The sequence below is a fragment of the Argiope bruennichi genome, chromosome X2, assembly GCF_947563725.1.
Source record: "Argiope bruennichi chromosome X2, qqArgBrue1.1, whole genome shotgun sequence".
NCBI classification, from domain to species: domain Eukaryota; kingdom Metazoa; phylum Arthropoda; class Arachnida; order Araneae; family Araneidae; genus Argiope; species Argiope bruennichi.
In genome coordinates, this window is record NC_079163.1 from 40,085,647 (window position 1) to 40,110,144 (window position 24,498).

A 24,498-nucleotide genomic window follows, 5' to 3' on the forward strand; every position below is an offset into this window, starting at 1 on the left:
AAAAGTATTTAGAAATTATTTAGTATATTCAAATTCCCGGAATGCAATTTTTTGCTTCCCATGTAAACTATTCAGAGGGAAGCATTCACAGCTTATTAAGGATGGATGTAATGATTGGGCGCATTTAACCCGCATTTTGAAAACACATGAAAACAGTGCATCTCACCTTAAACATAGTTCAAAATGAAGTGAACTCAAAATGTCTTTGCGTAATTTATGTACCCTGGATGCAGCTCAACAAAGACTTTATGATGCAGAAAAGGTTTACTGGCAATAGGTTATTGAACAGCTTATTTATTTAAAACAATTTTTAGCCCGGCAATACCTTACATTTAGAAGTTCTTCGAAAGAGTTGTATCATAGTGATAATGGAAATTTTTTGAAGTTGGTTGAAACCATAGCAAAATTTGATCCAATAATCGCTGAACATCTCCACAAAATTCAAACATCTCAAAAGAAGAACATTTCTCATTACTTAGGAGATCAAATTCAGAATGAAATTATAAGCATTATTTCAGAAGGAATTAAAAAGCATTTATTACATGTGATTAAATCGTCAAAATATTACTCACTAATTCTGGATGCTACATCTGATGTCAGTCATACCGAACAATTTACTGTTGTAATTCGATTTGTTTATAAGAACGAGGAAACCAATAAAGCCCAAATTGAAGAACATTTCTGTGGATTTCAATCTATCGGCGACACTACTGGACAGGGTCTGTTTGAATTCATAAATGGACATTTAAAATCTTTAGAACTAAATTTATCAGATTTACGAGGCTAATCGTACGATGATGGTGCTAATATGAGAGGAAAGCACAAAGGATTGCAACAAAAAATTATTTCAAATAATTCGACAGCACTCTATATCCCCTGCTCTGCCCATTCTCTAAATTTGCAGAGAGAGAATTTTGCTAAAGGATGCAGCTAAAATTTCCTTCGAAACAGTTAATTTCTTCGGAGTAGTGCAGGAGCTTTACAACTACATTTCCTCATTCGTTAAACGTTGATCTATTTTGCAACAGTATCTTGAAAATCTAACTTTACAGTCACTCTCCAACACCAGATAGGAAAGTACAAGTCAAGCTTTAAGACCGTTGAAAAACGATTTGAAGGGAATTTTGAGAGCGTTAATAAATATTCAAGAAGATCAAACAATAGACATGGAATAAAGAACTCAAAAAATTTGATTTAGAAGGTTTTCTCGTTTAAATTCATTTCCATTAACATCTGGCACGATATTTTAAATTTAGTAAATGTGGTAAATAAAATAATGCAAAATTCTAAATGTGAATTGCAATTCGTGACTGACAATTTACAAAATCTTATATCAGAGCTAAATAATCGTATATCAGATGAAGCGTATGAACATGCAATTGCCATTGCAAGTATCGTTGTTGATGATTTGGGGGTGGATACTGATTTTCCACAAATCTAAACAGGTTTAAAAAGAAACTATTTCAAGATGAACAAACCGACGAACTAATCAACAATCGAAGACAAAAATTTAATTTTACAATATAATATTAGATACTGCTATTTCAATTACTGACAGATTCAGTCAATTAAAAGAACATTACAATTACTTCAAGGTAGTATACTATATACCTAATTTAAAAAACTGGAGTGACAATGAAATTTTAAAACATTGTAAAGAATTAGAACAAAAATTAACGGATACTAAAAATGTTAATGAAAAGCACATTGATAGATTAAATTTGTTCGAAGAAATAAAATCTTTGCGATGTTTTACTAAACAGGATATGTCACCTATTGATGTTTTAACCCTTTAAAGGGTCATTTTTTTTCTAGTCATATTATGTTAAATTATCTTTAGGCTTGAAATTAGAATAAGAAAATGGATTCATTTAGCTTATTAGATAAATTTAATTTGATTAATTAATTAATTTGGTTAATTAATAATTAAGTAACAAATCAAGACACATCATTTTGTCTGAGATAAAGAACTGAAGCATCTAAGTTTCTGACTTACTAAAAAAATTTGTCAGAACTTATGCCAACCTACATAATTTCATACAAAGATCGATAAATTTGGTGGGAAGCATACTTCCCACTGCCCTAGAAAGGGTTAAATTATATTTATGAAAACAATCTTACCGATACATTTCCACATATTGCAATAGCTTTACGGATTTCTTTAACCCTGCCAGTTTCGGTGGCTAAAAGGAAGTTTTTCAAAACTTAAAATTATAAAAAACTACATGCGATCTACCATGGCGCAGAAGAGATTATCTGATTTGTCAATTATATCCATAGAGAGCGAAATTTTGGATAAATTAAATATAAAGGAATTGATACGAGTGTTTGTAGCTGCTAAAGCTAGGAGAATCAATATTTGAATATATTTTCTAATTTTTATATTTTATTTAAAAATGTTTTATCATTGTTTTGTTTTTAAAATTGGTGAAATAATAAAAATAATCAGACAAACGTGTTTTAATATTATAATTTTAAAGCTTTTCAGTTCAAAAGTCAAATTTTGAATACTATAAAAGAGTATTTCACATATAATTTGCAGCACTTTATAAGAGTGCAACAGAACAGAATTAAGGGGCGCCAAATTTCAATTTGAACAAGGGCGCCTAATACCCACGCGGTGGCCCTGAGCAGCGTAAGTGATATACAGTAGACCAGCTCCTTGAGTCTCTCTGCTACTTTACAAGTGATAAAATGTTGATTATTTGCGATTGAGCCTTTATTTGGTAGTCATCACCTCCAGAAAGCTTAACGGAGCATTGCCATATATGAATTTCAAGAAGCATTTGTACTGTTAGTCAACGGATTCTGAGACGACCATATTTCGACTATTCCATCTCATTAAGGGATGAGACGCGGAACGATGAGCACATTTCCGGTATTCCCCTTTGACCTTGGTTTTCCCCCAGTAGATACATTTTAGTTCATTTTTTTTTTTTTAAATGTCAGTGTTGTGTCGTTTCTGACCGCATTTTATTTTAACCCAAATTTTCGTATTGATATGGCTAGTTCAAATGGCAAAAAAGTTTTAAGGAGTAGTACGAAAAAATTTGTAATTATTTCATATTATATATTTAAAAATAATATTCTTAAATAGAAAAATCATTAATAATGTTCTTTTAATATCAAAATAAATAAAGTATCATGTATTTTAAAGATAATATTTTTAAGAGGCTCCATATTTACAGCAATTCCTTAAATGAAAATAAAATGTTTTAAATAGAACAAAATCTGGATTATCCATTGTTTTTAATCGTAAAATATTGTCAAAAAATATACAATAACACATAAAAAAAAAGCATTTTAATACAAAAAAGATTATTATTTTGTAAAAATGTAATTACCAAATTTTAAGAGCAGAAATTTTTTATTTATTCTTCATAATTTAATGTTTATGCCTCTTACATTAAATAAAAATTGTTTTGAAATATTTTACTGTGCATTAATATCATTTTCCTTCTTTATTACTAATTATCTGTAATTTTTATGTCTCATAAAACCGCGAGTCTTCACTATTGAATGTAAACATCTCCTCCTTTCGTCTTTCCTTCCATCCTTGTTTTGACGAATTAAACCCATCCTAACGCATGCGCAAAAGCGCGGTGGGTTTTACAATCCGTTGTCGATCAGTATATCTTTCGGTTCACATATAACATTCTCATCGTTAATAGTACTGCGTTTTTCATGGTTCGAAACGCCTTCTTATTTTTGCAGTAGTAAAAATACTAAGACTCTATATGAACAATTTTTGCTCTTCATGTTTTTACATTGACACCAAACAAAAAACACAATCATGACGAATAGACAAACATTTATGAAAATATCCCATTTTAAAGGTTAATATTTCAGCGCCCCTTAGTGATAAACGTATTTTGAAAAACCAGCGAAACCTTTCCGAACCAATTTCTTAAATCTCGGAACACTTGTCTATTAATGTACACAAAATAAAGCATGTACTTCAGCTTTTATGCCATTTGTTACTAATTAATGCACAACTATATCTATACATCACGATTATGACTGAATTGCGTTTGAACAAGGAAAGATCCGCCTATCTTTTCCCGGTATTCATTTTTAGAACTTTCTGTGTCCTTTTCCCCCTATGTTCTTATGTGCACATCACTAATAGTTTGTTTTCTAATGATATGTTTTAATTCTATAACATCTGAAAAGTGGTACTTTAAATTTAATGATGTGGTACATAACCCCTTTGGAATTGCATTATGTCTGAAATACGGATTTGATGCAATGATCCGGACGTTGAGTCAGCAATAAGGCGCAAACAAGACAGAGAGCCAACACCAGCAACGATACAAATTCTCCCAACATCGGCGGAGAGTCACACTGTAACTATGCCCATCAGGGAAACGAGAATCAACCAACAAACCGGAAGCTCTTCTTTCCTATATAGAGTGTCTGCCGAGGGGGGATGGAGGAGAGATATTTGGTATATAAAGGAATTTGAATGTTTTAAAGCATCTGAAATCGACATTATTTCAATTTTTGTGAAAGTGCGAAACAAATCATCGACAAAAGCACGATAAAAAAATATGTTTATTATGCTCAGTTTCTTTGTAACATTTACTTTCTAGAAATAGTATATTTTTGGTACACAAAGGCAACAAAAGGTAATGGCAACATTCAAAACCATAAACGCCAACAACAAAAATGCAACATTAACATTTATATACAAATGGTAAATAAATTTACTGATGATGGTAGTTAACCTTTAATGATAGAAAGTAAATTATATATTAAAGGGATCCATATAAAATTATTTGAAACTCAACATTAGTCATGAAAGTTAAAATAAAATCCATTAAAATATTTTAGAACAGAAAGAAGCACGACAATTTGCTGCAATTTCATAGCAGCACGGAGTACAAATTTACATGCAATCATTCCATTTCATGGATAAAATCTGTGAAATAATTCTTTATGCACTTCACATTACATAAAAATCAATACATTAAGAAATTTAAAAAGCTACATTCATGAGTTAATATCCATATTTAAACCATGCATGAACATCTACCGTAACAAATACATCATAATTTTTTTTTCTTTCACCTAAGAAAAGAAATTTTCTCTAAAGTAAATCATTCATATGAGAAAGTGTTTTTGTTGTTGAATATTAACTTCAGATTACTGAATTTCATTAAATATGAACAAGGTAAACGAAAGGGAACTGCATGCAATGAAGTTTATATATTTCATTCGGCAGGCTTATCTATATACTTCTAAAAATAACTGATACACAGAAATTATATAAAGTTAAATAAAAGAATGTTACAAATATTTATTATTAATGTTTAAGGAAAAGAGGTGGAGAACTGTTGTATTTTGTAGATTTTCTTATTTAGAAGAAAATTTTGCCAAGATAGTAAGAATGGATATAAAACGAAACTTTGAAAGAAAATCAAATACAAAAAATACAAGTGTAAGATTAGGAATTAAAAAGAAAAATTGAATAAAAAAATTCCACATCTAAATTTATAAAGTAACAATATTCTCTTTTTTTTTTTATGAATGAGGTACGAAAATGATGGAATGTCCAAATATTCAGTGACAGTGCCTGAAACAATAACAGTATTTGGTATAATTAATTCGCAATTATCCAATATTATGCATTAATGCTAAAGCCAGTTTATGGCTTGAAATACAAGAAAATTTTATTGTTCGTAAATACAATGGCACACAGCTAACATATGAATGATGAAATTTATGAATGACATAATACTCTGTCTAAAATAGTAAAATAATAAGAAGAAATAACTAAGATGTGATAACTTTCGCTCTAACAACAGCCACACAAGGCACAGCAGTACTCTTTTCTATGCAATAAAAAAATGCAATATATCTCATTTGCTTTACAAAATTTTCTTTTTTTATTTTACAGTAAAAAAAGTTGGACTAAAATTTGAGCTTGAAATATGAATAGCAAAATAATGATTATATTGAAATCGACAGCATTTAAAATAACAAGATGTTTATTTCAAAATCAAATGTTAGTACAGGTACAATTTCATTTTTTTAATATTTGAGTTATACTTTGCATATTTGTCATCTAAAAGAAATATAGGAAGCTGGTACACAGCAAAAAAAAAGTTAATAGAATAATAATAAATAAGACTGATGCCAAGACTAATATTCAATCATACTATTGAGATATTTTATCGACATCAGCTTTAGAACTCGTCAAGAAATTACTGCCATGCAATTAATATACTTAATAAGCTTTTAATTTTTTTTCTTTTTTACTCATCAGATTATAAATATGCTTTAGCAGACCCATTTGTCCATCTTTATGGCGTATGAAAACAAACAACTTTATCACGCTTATAATTAATACTCATCTAAATTCTGAAAATGAAATTGATATACAGAAATTTAGAATTAATTCTGGTTTCATTAAATTTATTAATCTAAATAACGACCAAAGCTTTTACAAGTAAAATCGAAAGAAATTAATTTCAAAACAAAGGAAATTTAATAAATTTATATCTATAATTTATTATCTTCTTCATCTCCCAGAAAAAAACTGCATACTGAAAAAAAGCAAGAATTTAAATAAAGTTCGCAGAAATTTGGAGCATTTAAGAGGCAAACATTTAGATGTATCTTGAATTATGTTACTTGCATGGCTGCCCCCCCCTTCCTAAATAAACTGAAGATTCATAGAATTGAAGACTTTTGGAGTTCTTTAAAACAATGATTGCTTAATTTTTCCAAGATGTTCTTTTAACATCATTTATTTCAAAACTTGTAAATTACACCAATCTGATAAAGAATGGAATTTTGCACAACCAAGAGGCCTTAATAAAGATAACAATCTCTGAACAAATTCATAATTTCAAAGAACAGTTACATCACTTTACAATGCACAAGATAACAAATTTTATAGAAACATCATTAAAGTATTCTTAACTGGTTATAAACTATAAATGATGCATCAACGAAATTTTTTTTAAACCTTCAAGCTCTGACAAAAACAAACTTTAATTTCTGAATTTTATAAATGTAATTTTAATTTGGTTTGTACTTACAAAAATTCAATTGTGCCTCAATTGTCATATATTGAAAATATGTGTCTAGTGCTTTTTTTTTTTTTTTTCCGCAGTCATTCAATCGACTAATGACACTTTGTTTCCACCTTAAATTCATAAGGAAAGGGAAAGAAAAAAGAAAAAAAGTTAATTAAAATTGATCTTTAAGATAGAATGCAAAAGTCCTTTAACAGTAACCATATTTGAGCAGTAAAAACATCTCACTGTGCGCTTATTGTATTTGTGGTTTTATTTCCCAGAAATGGCACATTTTGAGCAACATTAGGGAAACTATCAAAACTGCTTTTAAACCAAATTTGAAAACAATGACAAAAATTCTAAACAAAACTACTTGAACTCTTTGCAGACAGTTAAAGGCAAAAATGCTTACAATGTAATCTTTCGAGTATTAAAATTGAACAGAATTCAGAGCTCAAACGAAGTAAATTAATGGGGAAGAGAAATTTTAGCCATAGATGAAAATAACCTGTAAACTATTTCATAAACATAATGAAGCGCATAACTGACACTCGACTGCAATCATGTGCATTTAAATTCCTTAAACATTTTCGAACCAAATACTAGCAAAATAAGTGTTATTCGAAACATTCTTGAAATCAACTAGGGCTCATATTGAAACAAATTTTATTCTTTATAATGAATTTATTAATTACTTCCTCTCCTCATACCCGCCTTTATATAATTAATATATTACTGTAATCTATATATTTTACAAAAGTACTTTTACATATGAAAAATTGCGTACAAGTAATTAGTTATATTACGTTACAGTTAATGAGTTTTACCTCAAAATATTTCCTAACCGTAGATGAGTAAAAGAGTAATACTGTTTGTCCACGACGAGAACACTTCCAGACAACCGTCTATGTTTACGGTGGGCGTTATCGAAACAGATTCCGGTAGGGAAGATCCATTTTGAGTGGGTGGAATCGAACGGAAGTCTGGGGGGTTATTTTTTTTCTTGGCGTCAAATTGAAACGATTAAAAAAAAAAAACTGTTGTTTATTCGTCTTCTAGCTTTAACCGCAATTGCACGTGTCTTTATATTCGCTTAGTTTATTTCTTTTATACTTTATTAATCTTTTCTTTGGCTAATATTAACTGCATTTCATTATTTAATAATTTTTTTGTCTCTTTGAAATTTTAACATCCTTTAAAATGCTTTTTCAATTTAAGAAAGGAGGGACTTTAAAATCGTAGTTAATATAGATTGGGAGTGAAGAATTTTCAACTCCGAAATGATAAAATAATGCAGGGATTTATGGATAATTTATTGCTATGATGTTTATGACTACTGATATACATTGAAAAGAAAAGCTCATTTATCACCCTATTATTTAAATTGACAGTTCGTGGGAAAAAGTTTTCTTTGAAATAATTAGCTTTCTTTTTCAAGCCGGGGAAAATGAATAAATGGTCATATAGAATACTACTTTAAAAAACGGGACATCTGGCACGTACATGAATGAACACTTTTATTATTTTCAAATTTAGAATACTTTTACATATAAACTTTACGCAATTAATTATGTTGTAGAAAGCTTGTGCATATTGAAAGTAAGTTACAAATCAAAGTTAGATTTTTAAAAATCTAAAATTTGATAATATGGTTATTGTTAATTTTATGTTCCGGCAAATAGCATATACATCAGAAAAATAAATAAATATAAATTTCGAAAGGTTTCAAGCATATTTAATAATGAACATTTTACTTTCTAACAGAATAAAAACAACCTTTTATGAAAATAATCACGATTGATTATGCTATTGTTTTTATGTTAAATTAGATTATCTCGCGTTTGCTCTGGAGAATTCGATATTAATTATTTACATAAATTTAAAACAAATGAAATGAAAACGATTAATTTTTTGTTGTACAAAATTCTACTTATTTTTCTTTTTGTACAATCGTTAGACATACAAATAATTATTCAACTTTTCTAATTGATTTGCATTGTTCTTTTTATACATATGACAGGAATATCAGATATTTTCAATATTCCGAGTACGCAAATGATTTTCAACTTAGTGAATAATTTTTTTGAATTTGTTTTCAAAAGTTAAATGCAATAACAACAAATGCGCCAATTTGGCGCTAAACGTGCCAACGTAAGAAACTTGAATGAATTTCTACCTTTGCGAAATGAACTCATCCTGCAGTAACCTGTTTCTATAACGCCCACCGCAAACAGACGTTTGTCTGGAAGTGTTCTCGTGATGGACACACAGTGTACTGCTGGGCAATAAAAGCAGATGAAATACTCATATCAATAATAAAGTTTTATTAATCTATTCCTTGCCAAATTATTTTCGAATTCATGTATAATTTCTTAATTACAGATATCAATTTGTGTTTACTGTATAACTTGGCACTGTCAAAATGATTTTCCTCGAGGAATATAAAATAATCCGAATCTTCCCAAACCCTGTTTTGAAGTTGATTTAAAAAATCGCCTTTCCAAATATTAGTGGATAAACGATTGAAAATAAATTTTCAATTATAAAAATAATTCTTATTTTTTAATAGAATACAAGTTACTGTCATTATAGTTGGATTAAACGCTCTATATTAATACATTTTACAAAAAATAAGTGTGACTGCAGCTATTTCGATGTCAATTAAAATCACTAAATTTTAATAATTAAATACATATCATATCTTAGAGAATAGTGAAAAGTATACCAGTCTTTCCCACAAAAATAGAAAAAATCTCGCAGGGGAAAAAAACTATCATTCGTTACTATATTAATATCTACATTTAGAACAATAAAACCACATATATGGCAGGAAAAAAAGTTCATGCTCTATAAAAGATTTAGAAATACCTAAAAGGGAATGAACACCCTGCCCAAGGCCAATTCAGCAAAACTAAGGGAAAGATCAAATTAATTCTTTATGGGGAAAAAAAAAAACTTTAATTTTCATACAGTAGAGATAAAAGATAGCTCAAAATTGAAATATTAAAGATATTTTACTGAAAAATTAAAATACTTTTAATATTTAAGATAAAAAAGCAATTATTTTACATTAACACTTCATTAAAATGCACATTTGAAAAGAAAAATCGAATTCTGCTAAAAGAAAACTTTTTATCAGGAAAATACTAAACCAAGTGCACATATCACACTGTTAAGTAATATTTATCTACACACGGAGAGAAACAAAAGGAAGTAGATACAACAGTACTATTCTAAAATACCCAGTTCTTATAAATGTAACTTAAATCACGTGAAACGTTTAACTATATGCTTAGTCACCATATGCAATAGCTCAATAATTGAATATCAATTCAAAGAAATATGTATAAAATTGTGATTATTAAGCTACATCTCAAACATATGTTCTAAAAAATATTCTTGCCTGCTAATTTTCCCTTACATAAAAAAAAAAAAAAGAGTATGGAATTTTGAATACAAAATAAATAACAATACAGACTACTTTTTGAAAAATTAGGCCAATTGTTTAACAAATTTTTTTATTGTAATATAGAATGGGTGAATTATGAATTAAAAATTATTCCTACAAAGATACAAAGTCAACAAAATAATATTGTAAATTATTCTATTTCAATCCATAAAAATCTATAGCCAATTAAATACCCAACTGTGAGCAATAATTCAGAGTGAAATAATAATTCCTGGAATCCTGAAGATGTGTACCTAAATAAAACAAAAGCTTAAAAAATTGCACAAGTTATAGCAAGTTTTTTCATTGCTTGATTTCTTTTAACACATTAACAAAATTTAATACTAATAGAATTCACCAAACAGTTTAAAATATAACTAATTTAAATTAGCTTTTAATTGCAAAAATTAAAAAATGCATTGTTTTTTAAGGTAGTTACAAATCAAGTAAAAAGTGCCCAAAACTAAAAGCACTTTTAAAAAAATAATAATAAAAAACAAATCCAGAGTATGTAATTTGCATACTTCTTGGAAGTGAATAATTATATCAAGTTTTTGAATGCTGAAATGTTTGAAAACACCTTGTTCAAACAGAAGAAAGAAAAGGAAAAAGTACAGAATAACTACTATGCATGTATTTATGTATATACATACACATAATAAAATTAATATTCAGTGCATTTATACATATACATACAATGCACAGCAAGAAATGACTTGAATACACAAATTAAACATTTTGACGCAGAATTAGTACTTATAATTATCCTCACATATCATTAAACAAGATTATACCTTAAAATCCGATAGAAGGTAGTCAATTTGAGTTATACCAGATTTTAAGCATATGTTATATTATTTTTAGAAATATTGTGAAACATTGTAAGAGTTACAGAAATACTGAAGGAAAATATTTCAAGTATATGAAAAAGGTTGATCTAAGAGTGATAACTAATTTGTGTTCGTTACGATTTGGCAAAATATTTTTCTCATATATATGAGTAATCTTATGAAAAAAATTTATAATTCATGGTCACTCAGTCACTTTAAAACTATAAACTGAATTCAACCTCAAACCAAGAACATAAGAAACAAATAAGAAGCTCACAGTTGGCATTGACCAATCAAAAACTAAATTCATTCAAGACTTCTTATATCTTGTCAAATACATATATATATACACAGAAGAAAACTTCTCCATTTCATAAAATATAATGAGGATTTTTTTTCTTACCAAACATTTTCTTTCAGCATAAATACTATTTGCACACTTATTGTATCAAGCTCTCTGTCACAAACTCTGTTTACATAAAGTATTTAATATACTGCATATAGAAAACAAACTGAATCATATACAGAACGGCAGAATATCACAAAGTTTATTTCTGAATATTTTCTTAATCAAAATCCATAAATTTCACATTTTAAAACTGCATAAAAATCTCAACTTGAAATGCTCAAATGAAAGGCGATATCTTTAAAATGTCTCTGAAGTTGATTTGCACACTGAATTTAAGAAAAAATACTTCATTATAGCAACATGAGAAAGATACAGTCAATCTTTAAAGCTTCTAAATCGCATCAATCTGGCACTTGACTTATGCTCTTAAATCTTGTCCGCTCACTTAACAGTTGTCTGAAAAACGAATTTTTTTTATACATAAGCTAACACAAAATAAAAATATAAATAGCTTTTCAAAATAAATATAAAATTATCATTTTATTAATCTGAACAACTTTCGAATAAAATCTTAACCAAATTCTGAAAATCATCCAAAATTTACATTTAAAGTATTTTAAAACACAGTGAATACTTTCTCTAGTGTATATATATTAGGCATAAGTGTTAATATATAAATTAGAAAAATTTACACCCTCATTCTTCCAAATATTAAATAGCTAATTTTCCTCAAAAGTTATCCTCACCACCAAAACATATTGAGAGTAAATTGACAAAACAATGCACAATGAAACAAATTACTGAGTAATAGTCCAAGTAATCGACTATTTGCTTCAGGTGAAGAATAAGTGCATGGTGATTTGTTATTTTTATTTCGCCATTATAAAGATATTTTGGAAATAAGGTTTCCTTTAGATGTTCCAAAATTAATGAATTTTATTAAAAGTCAAAAATATATTACGAGGATAATATGTAGATCATACACGAGTTAAAAGACAACAAAATTCATGATTAAAAGAAAATATTAGAACCCAAAAGAGCGAATGTTTGCCTGTAGAATGTAAACATTTGGCTTTAATTATGTCCTGCTTCCTATAAAATTTATAAATTAATCAATGTCATTCTCATTATAAAAATTAGGATATGTTCTAAATGCATGTATTTGAAAGCAAACTGATTAATGCTATTCATGTAAATTTTTCATTTAATTGGACTAATAAGATGATGATGCAAAAGCATTTGTGTTCTATCAGCGATGTAAGTAAATAAAACAAGCGTATCGATATAATGGTAACATTTTCTAAAGTGAAGGTTTAAAATCAATAAGCCGAGAGTTTAACCTCCTAATTGCAAAATTTATGTTTTAAAATCCTTCAAATCTTCCTTTTTAAAATTAAGTGATGATGCATATACACATCGAACGCAATACAAATCGCTGCATAATAAGTTTTGCAAAAAAAAATATGATAAACCAAATAAGATTTCATTTTTCATGGATAAAATATTACACATCGACCGAGCAAACAGAAAATTTAGATTGACATGCATATACGTCGAACGCACTTTACTAGTTAGAGTGCACTCACAGTTTATAATAACATACACTTAACTAGTGTGATTTCGACTTAATTTTTTATCAATAATTTTCGGAATTTTGGAATGTTCTTAATTTAAACCAAGTGCTTAAAATTAGAAAAAAAGCACTCTTAATGAATAGACAAGGAAAATGTCAGAAAACATAATAGCTTCTTCAGTTATCAGTTAAAAAATATATCATAATTAGCAATGAATATGATCAAAATATCCAACATACATAACTGTTTCTTATGCGATCCAAAAAATTATTGATGAGATCGTGTAGGGATTAATATTGATACTTTAAATATTGTGGAACAAGATCAAATTTCGAATTAATTCACAGCTCAAGGCTTCTTTCTTTTCTAGCAACCTTAATAGGCCTTTCCCCGCAAATTTTAATGGCTGGAGAATGTTACAAGTAGTTCTATAACCACAAAAAAAAAAATCACATTGTTTCCTGATGAATATCAAAAAAAAAAAAAAAAGTATAACAGATTAAATCAAATAAGGCTACATAATTTTCAAATGGAACACCAACCATTTTCTTCAGAACAGTTTAAACAATTATTCTTACCGTAATACACTTTGGTGGTGCTTACAAGTTGACTTCATAGCAGCAGCTATTAATAGTAAATTAAACATATCCCTCTGAAAAAATTTAAAACGCATTCAGAATTCATCAGATCTAAAATCTTCATATTAAAATATTTTACTCTAAAAGTCCTAAAATTTAATAAAACTACCTAATACATTGAAACAGATGTTCCAAATTACTTTAAAACACAAACAAATATCATTAAAAAAAACACCTATTTTTAAGAATTTTAGATAAAACAAATACCGATTTTATTCCACGATGACTTATAATAACCATTAACAGATCTTACCTTAGAATTATTTCTTGCATTCAAATATTATTAAAAAATAATTTTCCTCCATCTCTTTCTTAAATATTTAATTCAGGCAACAAATTAAAATATATATCTTTCTCTCGCAAATGTGCAATTAAAAAATTCTTTTAAAAAAGATATTGTCATTAATGATTGAAGCTAGAATAAAAGTGAAACTAATCAATAACAATAAAAATTTTAGATAATATCAGAATATACACTCATCCAATAAAATGGTTTTAATTGCTGCAATTCAAAATGCATCATGTAATAATACGAGATGCATGCTATTTTTAATTTTATATTGATTTATAATTAAAAAAACACTTGTTCGTTTACAATGTTTTCACTATTATGCATTAACAATGTTTTTACTATTAATGTATTTTACATGATATTTAATCAGTTAATATATTCTAATAATAATCTAATAGTCTAATAATAATCATATAGACTTAGAAAAAAATTTATAAAAAGATATGAAATTAAATAAAAAAACAGTATTGCATAACCTTCTACAAGCACACAGAATATGTAGTAAATGCACTCAACAATTCAGTGCTTCAGATAGAAATGTAAAAAATACCATTTACAACTAAACAAAATTTATGCCCGAGTCCCCATGCCCTAAAGAATATTCTTTAGATTTGATTTCTCTAACGATATACTAATCATTATTTTATTTTAGTCTTAAGAGATTCATTTACTAATATCTGAAATTTAACCAACACACATTTTGTAGTTTATCCAATCATTGAAAAAACAAATTTAAAAAGAAACTGTGACAAAGAAATATTCTTCTGAATGAAACTATATTCAATAAGCAAAATATTTTCTTTAGTGTATTTAAACTATTTTTTCCAACACTTGGTTAAATTGTAGCATTATTTGTTATTCATTACATTTGTTCATCATAAGATCTATTTGTTCACTTAAATCCTAGAATTTCACTAGTCATTCACAATATCTACTTAAAGTGGTACGCCGATCAAAAATGTCCAATCCCCCCTCCCCATTCAGACACGACACAGGCTTGAAAGGAAAAAAAACTAAACTTATAATGAATTCTATCAAACATCAACGCAGATAAGTATAATATGATTAATTTGCCAAAAAAACCAATTTATAGAGAAAGTGTTTGAGATACATAAAATATTTTAGAATTATTACATAAAAGAAAATTAATCCAGAATGATAAAATTCGATTCAGAAAATATTGAAATTCACGTTTCCGCGGAAATGTGTATGTCTGAAATTACGGTCAGTGAAACTTTTTATATTGAAAGTTAAAATAACAATTAATAAAAAAAATGTAAATATAAAATTTATCTTCCATGAATAAAGTACCTGAGCATTGCTGCCTCCAATTTGAACAATATTGTAACGTAAGGGATATAAGATGTCACAGCAATCTTCAACTCTGCCTTCATCATATGCAACTATAGCTTCACATAAAGAATATCCTACATCTTTTGTAATTGTGTGGTTGGTCCCAGACCCAGTTCTAAAAAATGGATATAAGATGTACTGCAAAGTTGTTTCTCAAAATGCAACAAAAAACAGCCCAAAATACAAATCTTTTTCAATATATGGGTAGTTAATTTGTAGGTTAACAGCTAAAATAAAAACCTAAAGCAAAATTAGTTTAGAAAATGCAAACAAAAATTTAATATGTTGGATTTTGAAGAATAGATAAACATTACTCTACACATACGGTCAAGTACAGACAAATGATACATAAATAGGTATTTTAGTTTCAAAAATTACATTTAAACACCCAAGCAACTTTAAACAAAAAACAATTTCATTAATCTGCTTTATATGTAACTATAAAATCAACTTATTCAATTTTAAAGTAATAAATCAAAACAAAAACTATTCACAGATACAAATATAAACTTCATTTTCCATTTGTTGCTGAGAAGATTCATGTATTTTACCAACAAAAATGTATAACTTTTGAATATTTGTTTCATGCAACAATCTCCTCTCGCCAAGATCAAGTCTCCAGGGGTGTTTGTGGGATCCCAAAAAATCCCCTGAAACTTTTACGGACTTACTACCGGCATTTTGGAGTTTCGAGAACGGGGGGGGGGGAAGAAATGAAAAATTACAATTATGAAGTATTGAATGACCTAATTATAAAAGTTCAATGAATTACTTTTTTTGAAAAATTAATAACCATAAATTTTCAAACATATAAACTACTACATTTTATGCAAATATTTTAAATTACCTGAATTAATTCTTTTAAAAAAATTATCTAATTTCTGCTGCTTTTTTTTTTATTTTCTGATGTTTGTGGGCTTGTCTTTCTTTTGTGGTGAACTTCATAATTGCAGGAAGGTTGACTTTTATTTTCCTCATTTACAGTTGAAGAAATTTCCTCGAGAACTGCACATGCAGAGGTAGAAGCAGTTTGCTTTTCTGCTAATGTAGAAGGTTTTTCAGAGACTTTTATAGGTGACTCATCTGAAATACATGTTTTTAAGTCCTCTTGATATGTTTTCCAACTTCTGTTCATATTCAGTAAGAGATCTTTGTGAATTGGATCAGTCATTGGATTTTTTGAGCCATATTTTTCACATGAGGTTTCTTTAGAAGCCATTAAATCATATTTAATAGTCTGCACTGCATCTAGGGAATCAATCTTAAGAGAGGTTCTATAGTCAGTGACAAGTGTATCCATTAAGTTGAATGCACTTTCTACTAATGGGCCATGGAAGCAGCTAAGGCAGGCTTTGACCAATTTAGCCAATGTAGGATACTTATAATCATTTGTGAAATCATCTTTTAAATTAAAAACTTTAGACCAATATTTATCAATTGTACACTTGACTTGATTTCCACTTTCATCAGATGTGTAGAGCATTTCTTTGGTAATATCAATATCACTCTGGTATAACCTTATTTCAGCTTCTACTTTTGACTTTTCATTATCACTAAAAATATGGGACATAAAAGATGATAATTTTTCAAAAGCTAATATTGTACTGGTTTTACCTCTTAGCTCTGGATCTAATGCTGTAAAACTAATTAGATATGAATTTTTAAGGGGTAATTTCTGTTTCATATGCTGAAATTTCTAAATGAAATTCTCTTGCGTACATAAATAAAAAAATATTTCAATAAGCGAAACGAAAAATTTACACGTGCATCAATAAATGAAACGAAAATTTTACACAGCGGAGAAAAAAAAGTTGCGAAGCGATCAATGACAAATAGCTAATACGGCGAAAAATCCCCCTTCTCTACTTATTGGCGCCACGCCAGGAGAGAAGACCTTTGAACCCAGAGTCACGTTATCGCACATCTGGTCGAACGAAGTCTCCCCCTTTTTTTTCTGCCGCGCCTACTTGCCGAAAAGAATTCAGAAGAGAATGTCCGAGAACCGGGGGAATGAGTCATAACTCGCAATAAGGAAAGAACAAAAAAGAAGAAAAGAAGTTTTTTCCCCCTTTTCACGCATTATCACTGCCTTTGGAGAAAGAAAGGAAAAGTTTTCACCACACACACTGACCTTGCGTTTTCTGCTTTAAAAGCAAACAAAATTACCCAGATCAAAATAAATAATTCATTATTATTCCTACTTCCTTTTGAACGACGATCCCCGGAAATTCCGGGGATCGAAGTTCAAAATCCCCGGAATTCCGGGGTTTCCCCGGAGCACAAACACCCCTGCAGTCTCAGACATAATAACTTTTTGTGGCACAATTAAATCTGACATTAGACAAAAAATGCAACATTTTTATTTAAGCTCCGAAAAGAATGATCAATGGATTAGAAATTCAGAATCGACATTATCGAATACCTGCGTTTCAATAATTTTCTGAAATTGAAATGAATAGGAATGAATTAGCGCCAATGCTAAGCGGTTAAATTGACTAGAAAGACGGACCCAAAACTGACTTACTACAATGCATCCACTGTATTAATAAACCAATTTCATTTATGAATGAAATACATGCAATTGAAGCTTATTTAAAAGAGCTTAGAAAGCAAAATAATGCATTCCATTCTTATAACTTTATGAAAAAATTTTCGTGAATATAACGAAGATAAAAAAACTAGAATTTTTTTTAATTAATTTCTACTAAAATAACACTTATTCTTCAAAACTGCATTTTACCAGTTTTTCAAACAACCTTACATGGCACAATCTAGACAATCATTTTCTAGTACTACAAAAACATCAGCAAACCAAACAAATCACAAATGATATCGAAAATATTCATAAAATACACTTTTTAGAAGAATGTAATGTTTGAAAAAATTAGATATTAAAACTTCTGCGAAATCAGAGATTTTGCAAGATTCTTCTGCTTATTAAAATCTTACAAAAATAAATCTAGTATTTTCTTTTTAATTTGTAGAAATTTTCTTGTTCCTGTAAAAGCTAAATATGTCAAGCTTTTCGAAAGGTTCTGTAAAAAAAGTTTCATTATTTTGCTTGCAAAACAAATAATAAAATTACTAATAAACGGTTTTAATTAAACGTATAGAAATAAAACATTCCATAATTTTAAATTCATACTTTTCTTGACCTTTTATGGTTATTTCGTTATTGACAATATTTAATGAGATCATTTCAAATGTGTGGTGTTTCATTAGCATATTTTATGAAATTAAAAATATCAGCTTTATACAGTACTTTCAAAGAATTTCAGAGACAAAATTTAAGAAGTTATATCACATATAACGCCTTCTAGTCAAAATGTAATATATTTCTGTATGTTCAAAAACTTTTTTAATTCTGTGCAGATATGTAAGACAGATGTAAGATATGTATGCAGATTGTAAGATATGTAAAAAAGAAAAAGTTTGGACAAGATAAAATAGTTTGGATTTCAGATGGGCATTGGTCCAACTTATCAGAAATTATCAGTCAAGAGGGAAGAATGCAAATAAAGCATTCTTAATTATAATAATTCATTAGGAAAATGGAAAAATATACATGATATATAAAAATGCAGAATACAAATAAGTTTTTAAAAATTTTTTATAAAATTTGATTTATGGACTGAGCATACTGCCTGAAAACTATGACAAACATGACAGTATAAAATAAGAGTGCTTAAATAAAATTAAATATTAAAATATTTCACTGTGCACATTTGTAAAAAGTTATTGGGATGATTAAGTACATAAAATTCCGCCAATAAATAAAAACAGCTTTTTTTTTTAACTATTGCCCATAAAGGATTTAATAATAGAAAATATGAAGGAATCACAGTAATCAGATTAGATTACTGAAATACAACTTTAAAAACATCTCATTCCACAGCAATTAATCGCTTCATTGACATTAGTTAAAGTAAGTTTTAAAAATAACACTAATTAAATTTTTGAAAATACAAACCTCATAGAATTATGTAAAATTTTTATTAAACTGATAATCGTAACAAAATGAGCCAAATATATGTTAAAAGTGAAATAAGATTTCTGATAGTTCGATAAAACTACCAATATTTCCCGCCAAAAGTCAGAAAATTCTCTGATTTTTTTGCTACAAATATTTCTGTTAAAAGAGTAAAACATTCACTTTGACAAATATTAATACTTCCATCCAATAAATATGTATTTCAATCTAAAAGAATTTCTCAGATTTACATTCCTGCTTTGCATGTAATACAATGAAATTACAGAAATCAAAAGAAAGATTTCGAAAGAATTTTAAAGCCATCCAAACAAGACTTCTAAATTAATTTAATAAGCAAACTTCAATTATTATTAATAGAAATATTGCACACACAATTTAGAAGAATGTAACTTCAAATGTACATAAACAACTAACCTCATAAATTCTTGAAGAGATGACATTAAATAGTTTGTGGCATCTTTATTTTTTGAACCTACACTGGATAACAACAAGTGAATGTCATTAAATGCCAAAATATGATCATCAAAATGTGGACGACATAAATCAAAAACATCTTTCCACCTGTCACCAACATTTACCCCTAAAATATAAGAGAAAAAGCATTAATATTTTATTCCCAATCAAAATTCAAAATTTCATTTCTTTAATTAAAAATATCAACAATATGGACAGAAAAATATATACAATATTATGTTGTGCACAAAATTTTAAATTTTATAACCCTATACATAAGAAATTCTTTTCAACAAAAAATTAAACTTGTTTAAATTGGAAGTACCTGCTAATTCTAAGCGATAGAGCAATGAAGTTGAATCCACAATGTCAAGCATGGCACCAGATTTTATTCTTTCACTGACCTGTGAGTCAAAAATATCCAGTGCTGCTTCACTTTCTCCCTGAAAAATAGGAAAGGAATACATATTAGATCTGAACACAATAGAATTGCTTAAAATTTCCAATAAGTGATTATATAAGTTTAATACAAAAGCAATTATGAAAAAAAAATATTCAGTACCTTTTTTTTTTTTTTTTTTGCTTATAAAATCCAAAATAATAATTAACCTAAATAATACATTATAATAGCATGAGTTTACTTCATATTTTACCTACCATTTTGAATAACTAGTCTTTGGGGAACAAACAATTTAAGTGCAAATGAATTAATTTAAGAATTTATTTTCAGGAATTTTTCATCACAGATATTTTGTCAATATGGTAATCTTTAATCAAAAAAATACTAACCTATAAATTGTTATGATTAATGATTTTGAAATTAAAAAACAAAAACCTTACTTTACACCTTGCCAACAACCTTAATAAAATTAATTCTGTTAAACATGTTTTATATGCCACAAATAAAAGTTCACTGTTTTATCAGATTTTCTAGATAGAGAAATTTAATTTTCAACATACACCCCAACTCAAATTACGAAAATCTTTCTAAATTTTTTATCATTTATACAAATAAAACAAGAAAATTTATTAAACCAAGATAATTGAATTCTAAATAATATGAATACACACAAGTTTCAAATTACATTAATGCAAAAGGATGTAATGTAAATGACTTATCACTGCATCACTTGGCTACATAAAATTTCATGAAATTTTCAAAGAACAACAATGCCAATCATGACTTATTTTTGATACAAATACTCCAAGTAATCAAAAATTAGTGAAAGATAAATTTACTTTCAAATAACATCCACTGATAACTAGTATTAATACTAAATACTTCTTTATACATGATAAATATTCGAGTTTCAATACAAAATTGTTACTTTTTTAACCACTGATCATTTTTATAATTTTGAATCATAAAAATGGATATTTAAAATAAATCTGAAATGATAAATTCTTTTTCAAAAATAAAGCAAAAAGAGATAAGGCTGCTCTTATAATTAGAAAAGTCAATCTTGTCTAATAAGATTAGACAGGCGATAACAAGATTTCGGACTAATGTGACGAAAAGCTGACAGTTAATGAATCGACAGAAGCATGTAAGAAAATCCCAGCTAAAGAAGTTGGTACTCCAGAATCAGACTCGCCAAAAAACACAAGTGAAAAATATAGGTTTGTTGGTAGGATACGACTCAATAGCAAAAGGATTACAACTTTTTCAGTCAACAGGCCCTAATGTGTTATACATCCTAGCTGCAGGTCAAAATATGAAATTATATATATATGAAATTATATTATATATTTCTTATAAAGAAATGTCGCCCAAGGAAAAAAAATAATTGAATTGTCAGAGTTATATTCTAATTCTTCCATCTAATTAATTAAAATGCTCTTATATTTATATCCACGGATAGACCCTGGCTATGCAACTCTAACATAAGATTTTGTTCAGTCCCAGTTATATTATTTCCGGAAATTACTATATCTAAAGCATAACTTGACTTTCTACAATGTGTAATAAACGTACAAAATTAATATGAAGATATACAAAATAAAAGTCATATACATAACTTTTCAATAAAAAAATATTACAAATGTCTACCTTTTCTATATGATATAATGCCCAATGCCAAAAGTTATGACAAGCTAGCAACCCACAAACCTACAAAAAAGAAACAAAATTTTTAAAATAATTTTTAATTGGGAATAGATAGATGTTATTAATTATGAAATAACCTAAAAGAAAGATTGAAAGTATTGATACAACTGATCCTGTGATACCGAATGAATAAAATTGCTTCCCAACATTGAAAGCAATTTTAATAATTCTGTATCACAGGATTAATTAGCATCTTCCCACTAATCAAATTCATTCCAAAATATGTTAATGTCAAATTTATTTAACATTTAATGACAGGATTCGATAAATTGTCAGCTATTCTTTATAAAACCTTAAATAAGATTATATATTAATCAAAAAAAATAGGTTTTCATTTTTAATGAATTACAGAAGGAAGCATTTATGATCTCTAGATGTGGCCATGCAAGTCCCAATCACAATGAAAATTCACTTTATAAAGGTTATTGCTTACCATGTACAAATTTACTTATCCCTGTACAAACAGCTGATCAGAGGTAATGAATCTTTTCTGCTTTATTTCATCTCAAATGTACAAAAAAATGTGAAAAACCTAGTAATCAGTATTTCACATCAAATATTTCAAAATGTGTAAAAGAAATGCAGCATCAATATCCACAAAAATTTAAATATGGTACCAAAGTTTTTAAAATCAACATTTTATAAACTTAAATGTTAACTTTTGTTCCATTTATTATTACAGCCTTTACGAAGAATGATATAAGCCATTAAAAAGAGCATTTTTAAAGAGGAAATATATTAAAGCACATCTCTTCATCTGCTTTAATGTTTTCCAGAACATTCATTTTAGGAAGAAAATTACTCTAGTTGAAAGACAAAAAAAATGAACACATATTTATAATTTGGAAAATTATCAACTCTGCAACAACTTATATTAATGTTATAGTTAAATAAAATATTTTTAAAATATTCTTTGAAATGCTTTTATATAAATTCATTCTTTATAACCATGTTTGACTACCTGCACAGCATAATTGATCTGAAATAAATACATCATTAGCTCACTGTAAAGCGCTTTAAGTGTTAAGTTCTCAGGGAAACAAAATATGCTTATTTTCAAAGAGGTGAAAGATAGAAGTTTTGTTTTGAGGCTGTCTTGGCAAAGATAAGTAGCAATGTGGACGGATATGCATAAGCGAAACAAATGTGTTCCCTTTGTATTTCAGATCTTACATAATTAGACTAAGAAAGAAGGAAAATAAAAATAGAAACCCACCATTCCTTTCACAAAAATATAAAATCAAAATTATATTTTTAACAGAAACATAGTATAAGATAAACTTTATTTCTTGTGCTCATTTAGGAAAAATAAGTTACAAATTATTACCTTCCAATCTTCAACAGTGTTTCTTAAAAATGTAACTCCTTCATCAACACGTCCTTCCATTTCAAAAACATGTGCCAAAGCATGTGTGGACCATGCATCTTTCGCATTTATTTCTAAACCCTGAAAAAATATATGCAAATATATACAACTTATTTCATTATATTTACTTTAAATCTCAAGCTAAATATAACACAAATTCTAGAGGAATCGGAATATTTTCTGTTCAAGTTGAATCTTGACAAGCAAGTTTATAAAAAAATCCTTAGCATTCACAAGCGAATTTTAATGCTTACAAAACATATAAAATCTAGCATTTTAAACATTTTTGTACATATCTGTCAAACGGTATCTCATTAACAGATTTTAAAAATTCTATATAAATAAAAATCATTACTGTCTTGATTAAAAAAAGAAAACCCACCTGATTTTCAAGTATTTGCAAGATGAAAATTTACCATTGTTCGATATCATTATAATTAAAATCAAAGAATTAACTGAATTACAAGGTATATTTTTGAACTTCCAGTTTGTATTAAAAAAACTTAAGGCAATTTTTAATATGAAAGGCTAGACCTCTATTTACGTCTCAACATAAATTCCACCTGCATTATCATATCCTGGACCAGTTTTTGAATTCTATCTTCGGAGAAAACTGCCACTTGGTTTGCCATTCCAGCACAGTCATTTTAAAAGCATCCTCATTGTCACAGCTCTAAAACCATGGTGCCTCTTAAAGAGCAAGGGAAAATCCTAATCGTTGGGTGCTAGGTCAGGGCTATAACAAAGGGTAATCAAGTTCTTCTCAGTGATATAACAAAAACTTCTTAGGTTCAATACGACAATGAAACTGCTTATTGCGTACTGTAGTGAAAACGGTGGTCATAGCATTTTCTATATACATTTCACTAATATGCCAATGAATTTGTGTCCTTTCACGTCTGTTGCATTTATGAATAAATGATAGTGCAGAATCAATTTAATTTTAAAACAATACAAACAACTAATTTTCAAAATCAATGATACATTTTTACTATATATAAACCTCAGAACCAGCAACTGTCTCCATAATTAATAGTGTCTGGTTATTAATAGACTATAGTATTTAATACAC

General features: G+C 28.0%; 1 protein-coding gene across 1 annotated transcript in view; it reads right to left on the bottom strand.

Moving 5' to 3' along the window:
• Positions 1 to 4,536: 4,536 nt before the first annotated feature.
• The window catches only part of LOC129959989 (tetratricopeptide repeat protein 38-like), a 29,203-nt gene continuing 9,241 nt past the window's right edge, over positions 4,537 to 24,498 (bottom strand). Inside the window, exons 7-13 of the mRNA XM_056072953.1 lie at positions 23,388 to 23,507; positions 22,004 to 22,063; positions 20,279 to 20,396; positions 19,915 to 20,080; positions 15,468 to 15,624; positions 13,805 to 13,878; positions 4,537 to 12,108 (exon numbers count right to left, since the gene is read on the bottom strand). Coding sequence (XP_055928928.1) covers positions 12,054 to 12,108; positions 13,805 to 13,878; positions 15,468 to 15,624; positions 19,915 to 20,080; positions 20,279 to 20,396; positions 22,004 to 22,063; positions 23,388 to 23,507 — 750 coding nt within the window. The 3' untranslated portion in view covers positions 4,537 to 12,053. The remainder of the gene's footprint in view (positions 12,109 to 13,804; positions 13,879 to 15,467; positions 15,625 to 19,914; positions 20,081 to 20,278; positions 20,397 to 22,003; positions 22,064 to 23,387; positions 23,508 to 24,498) is intronic.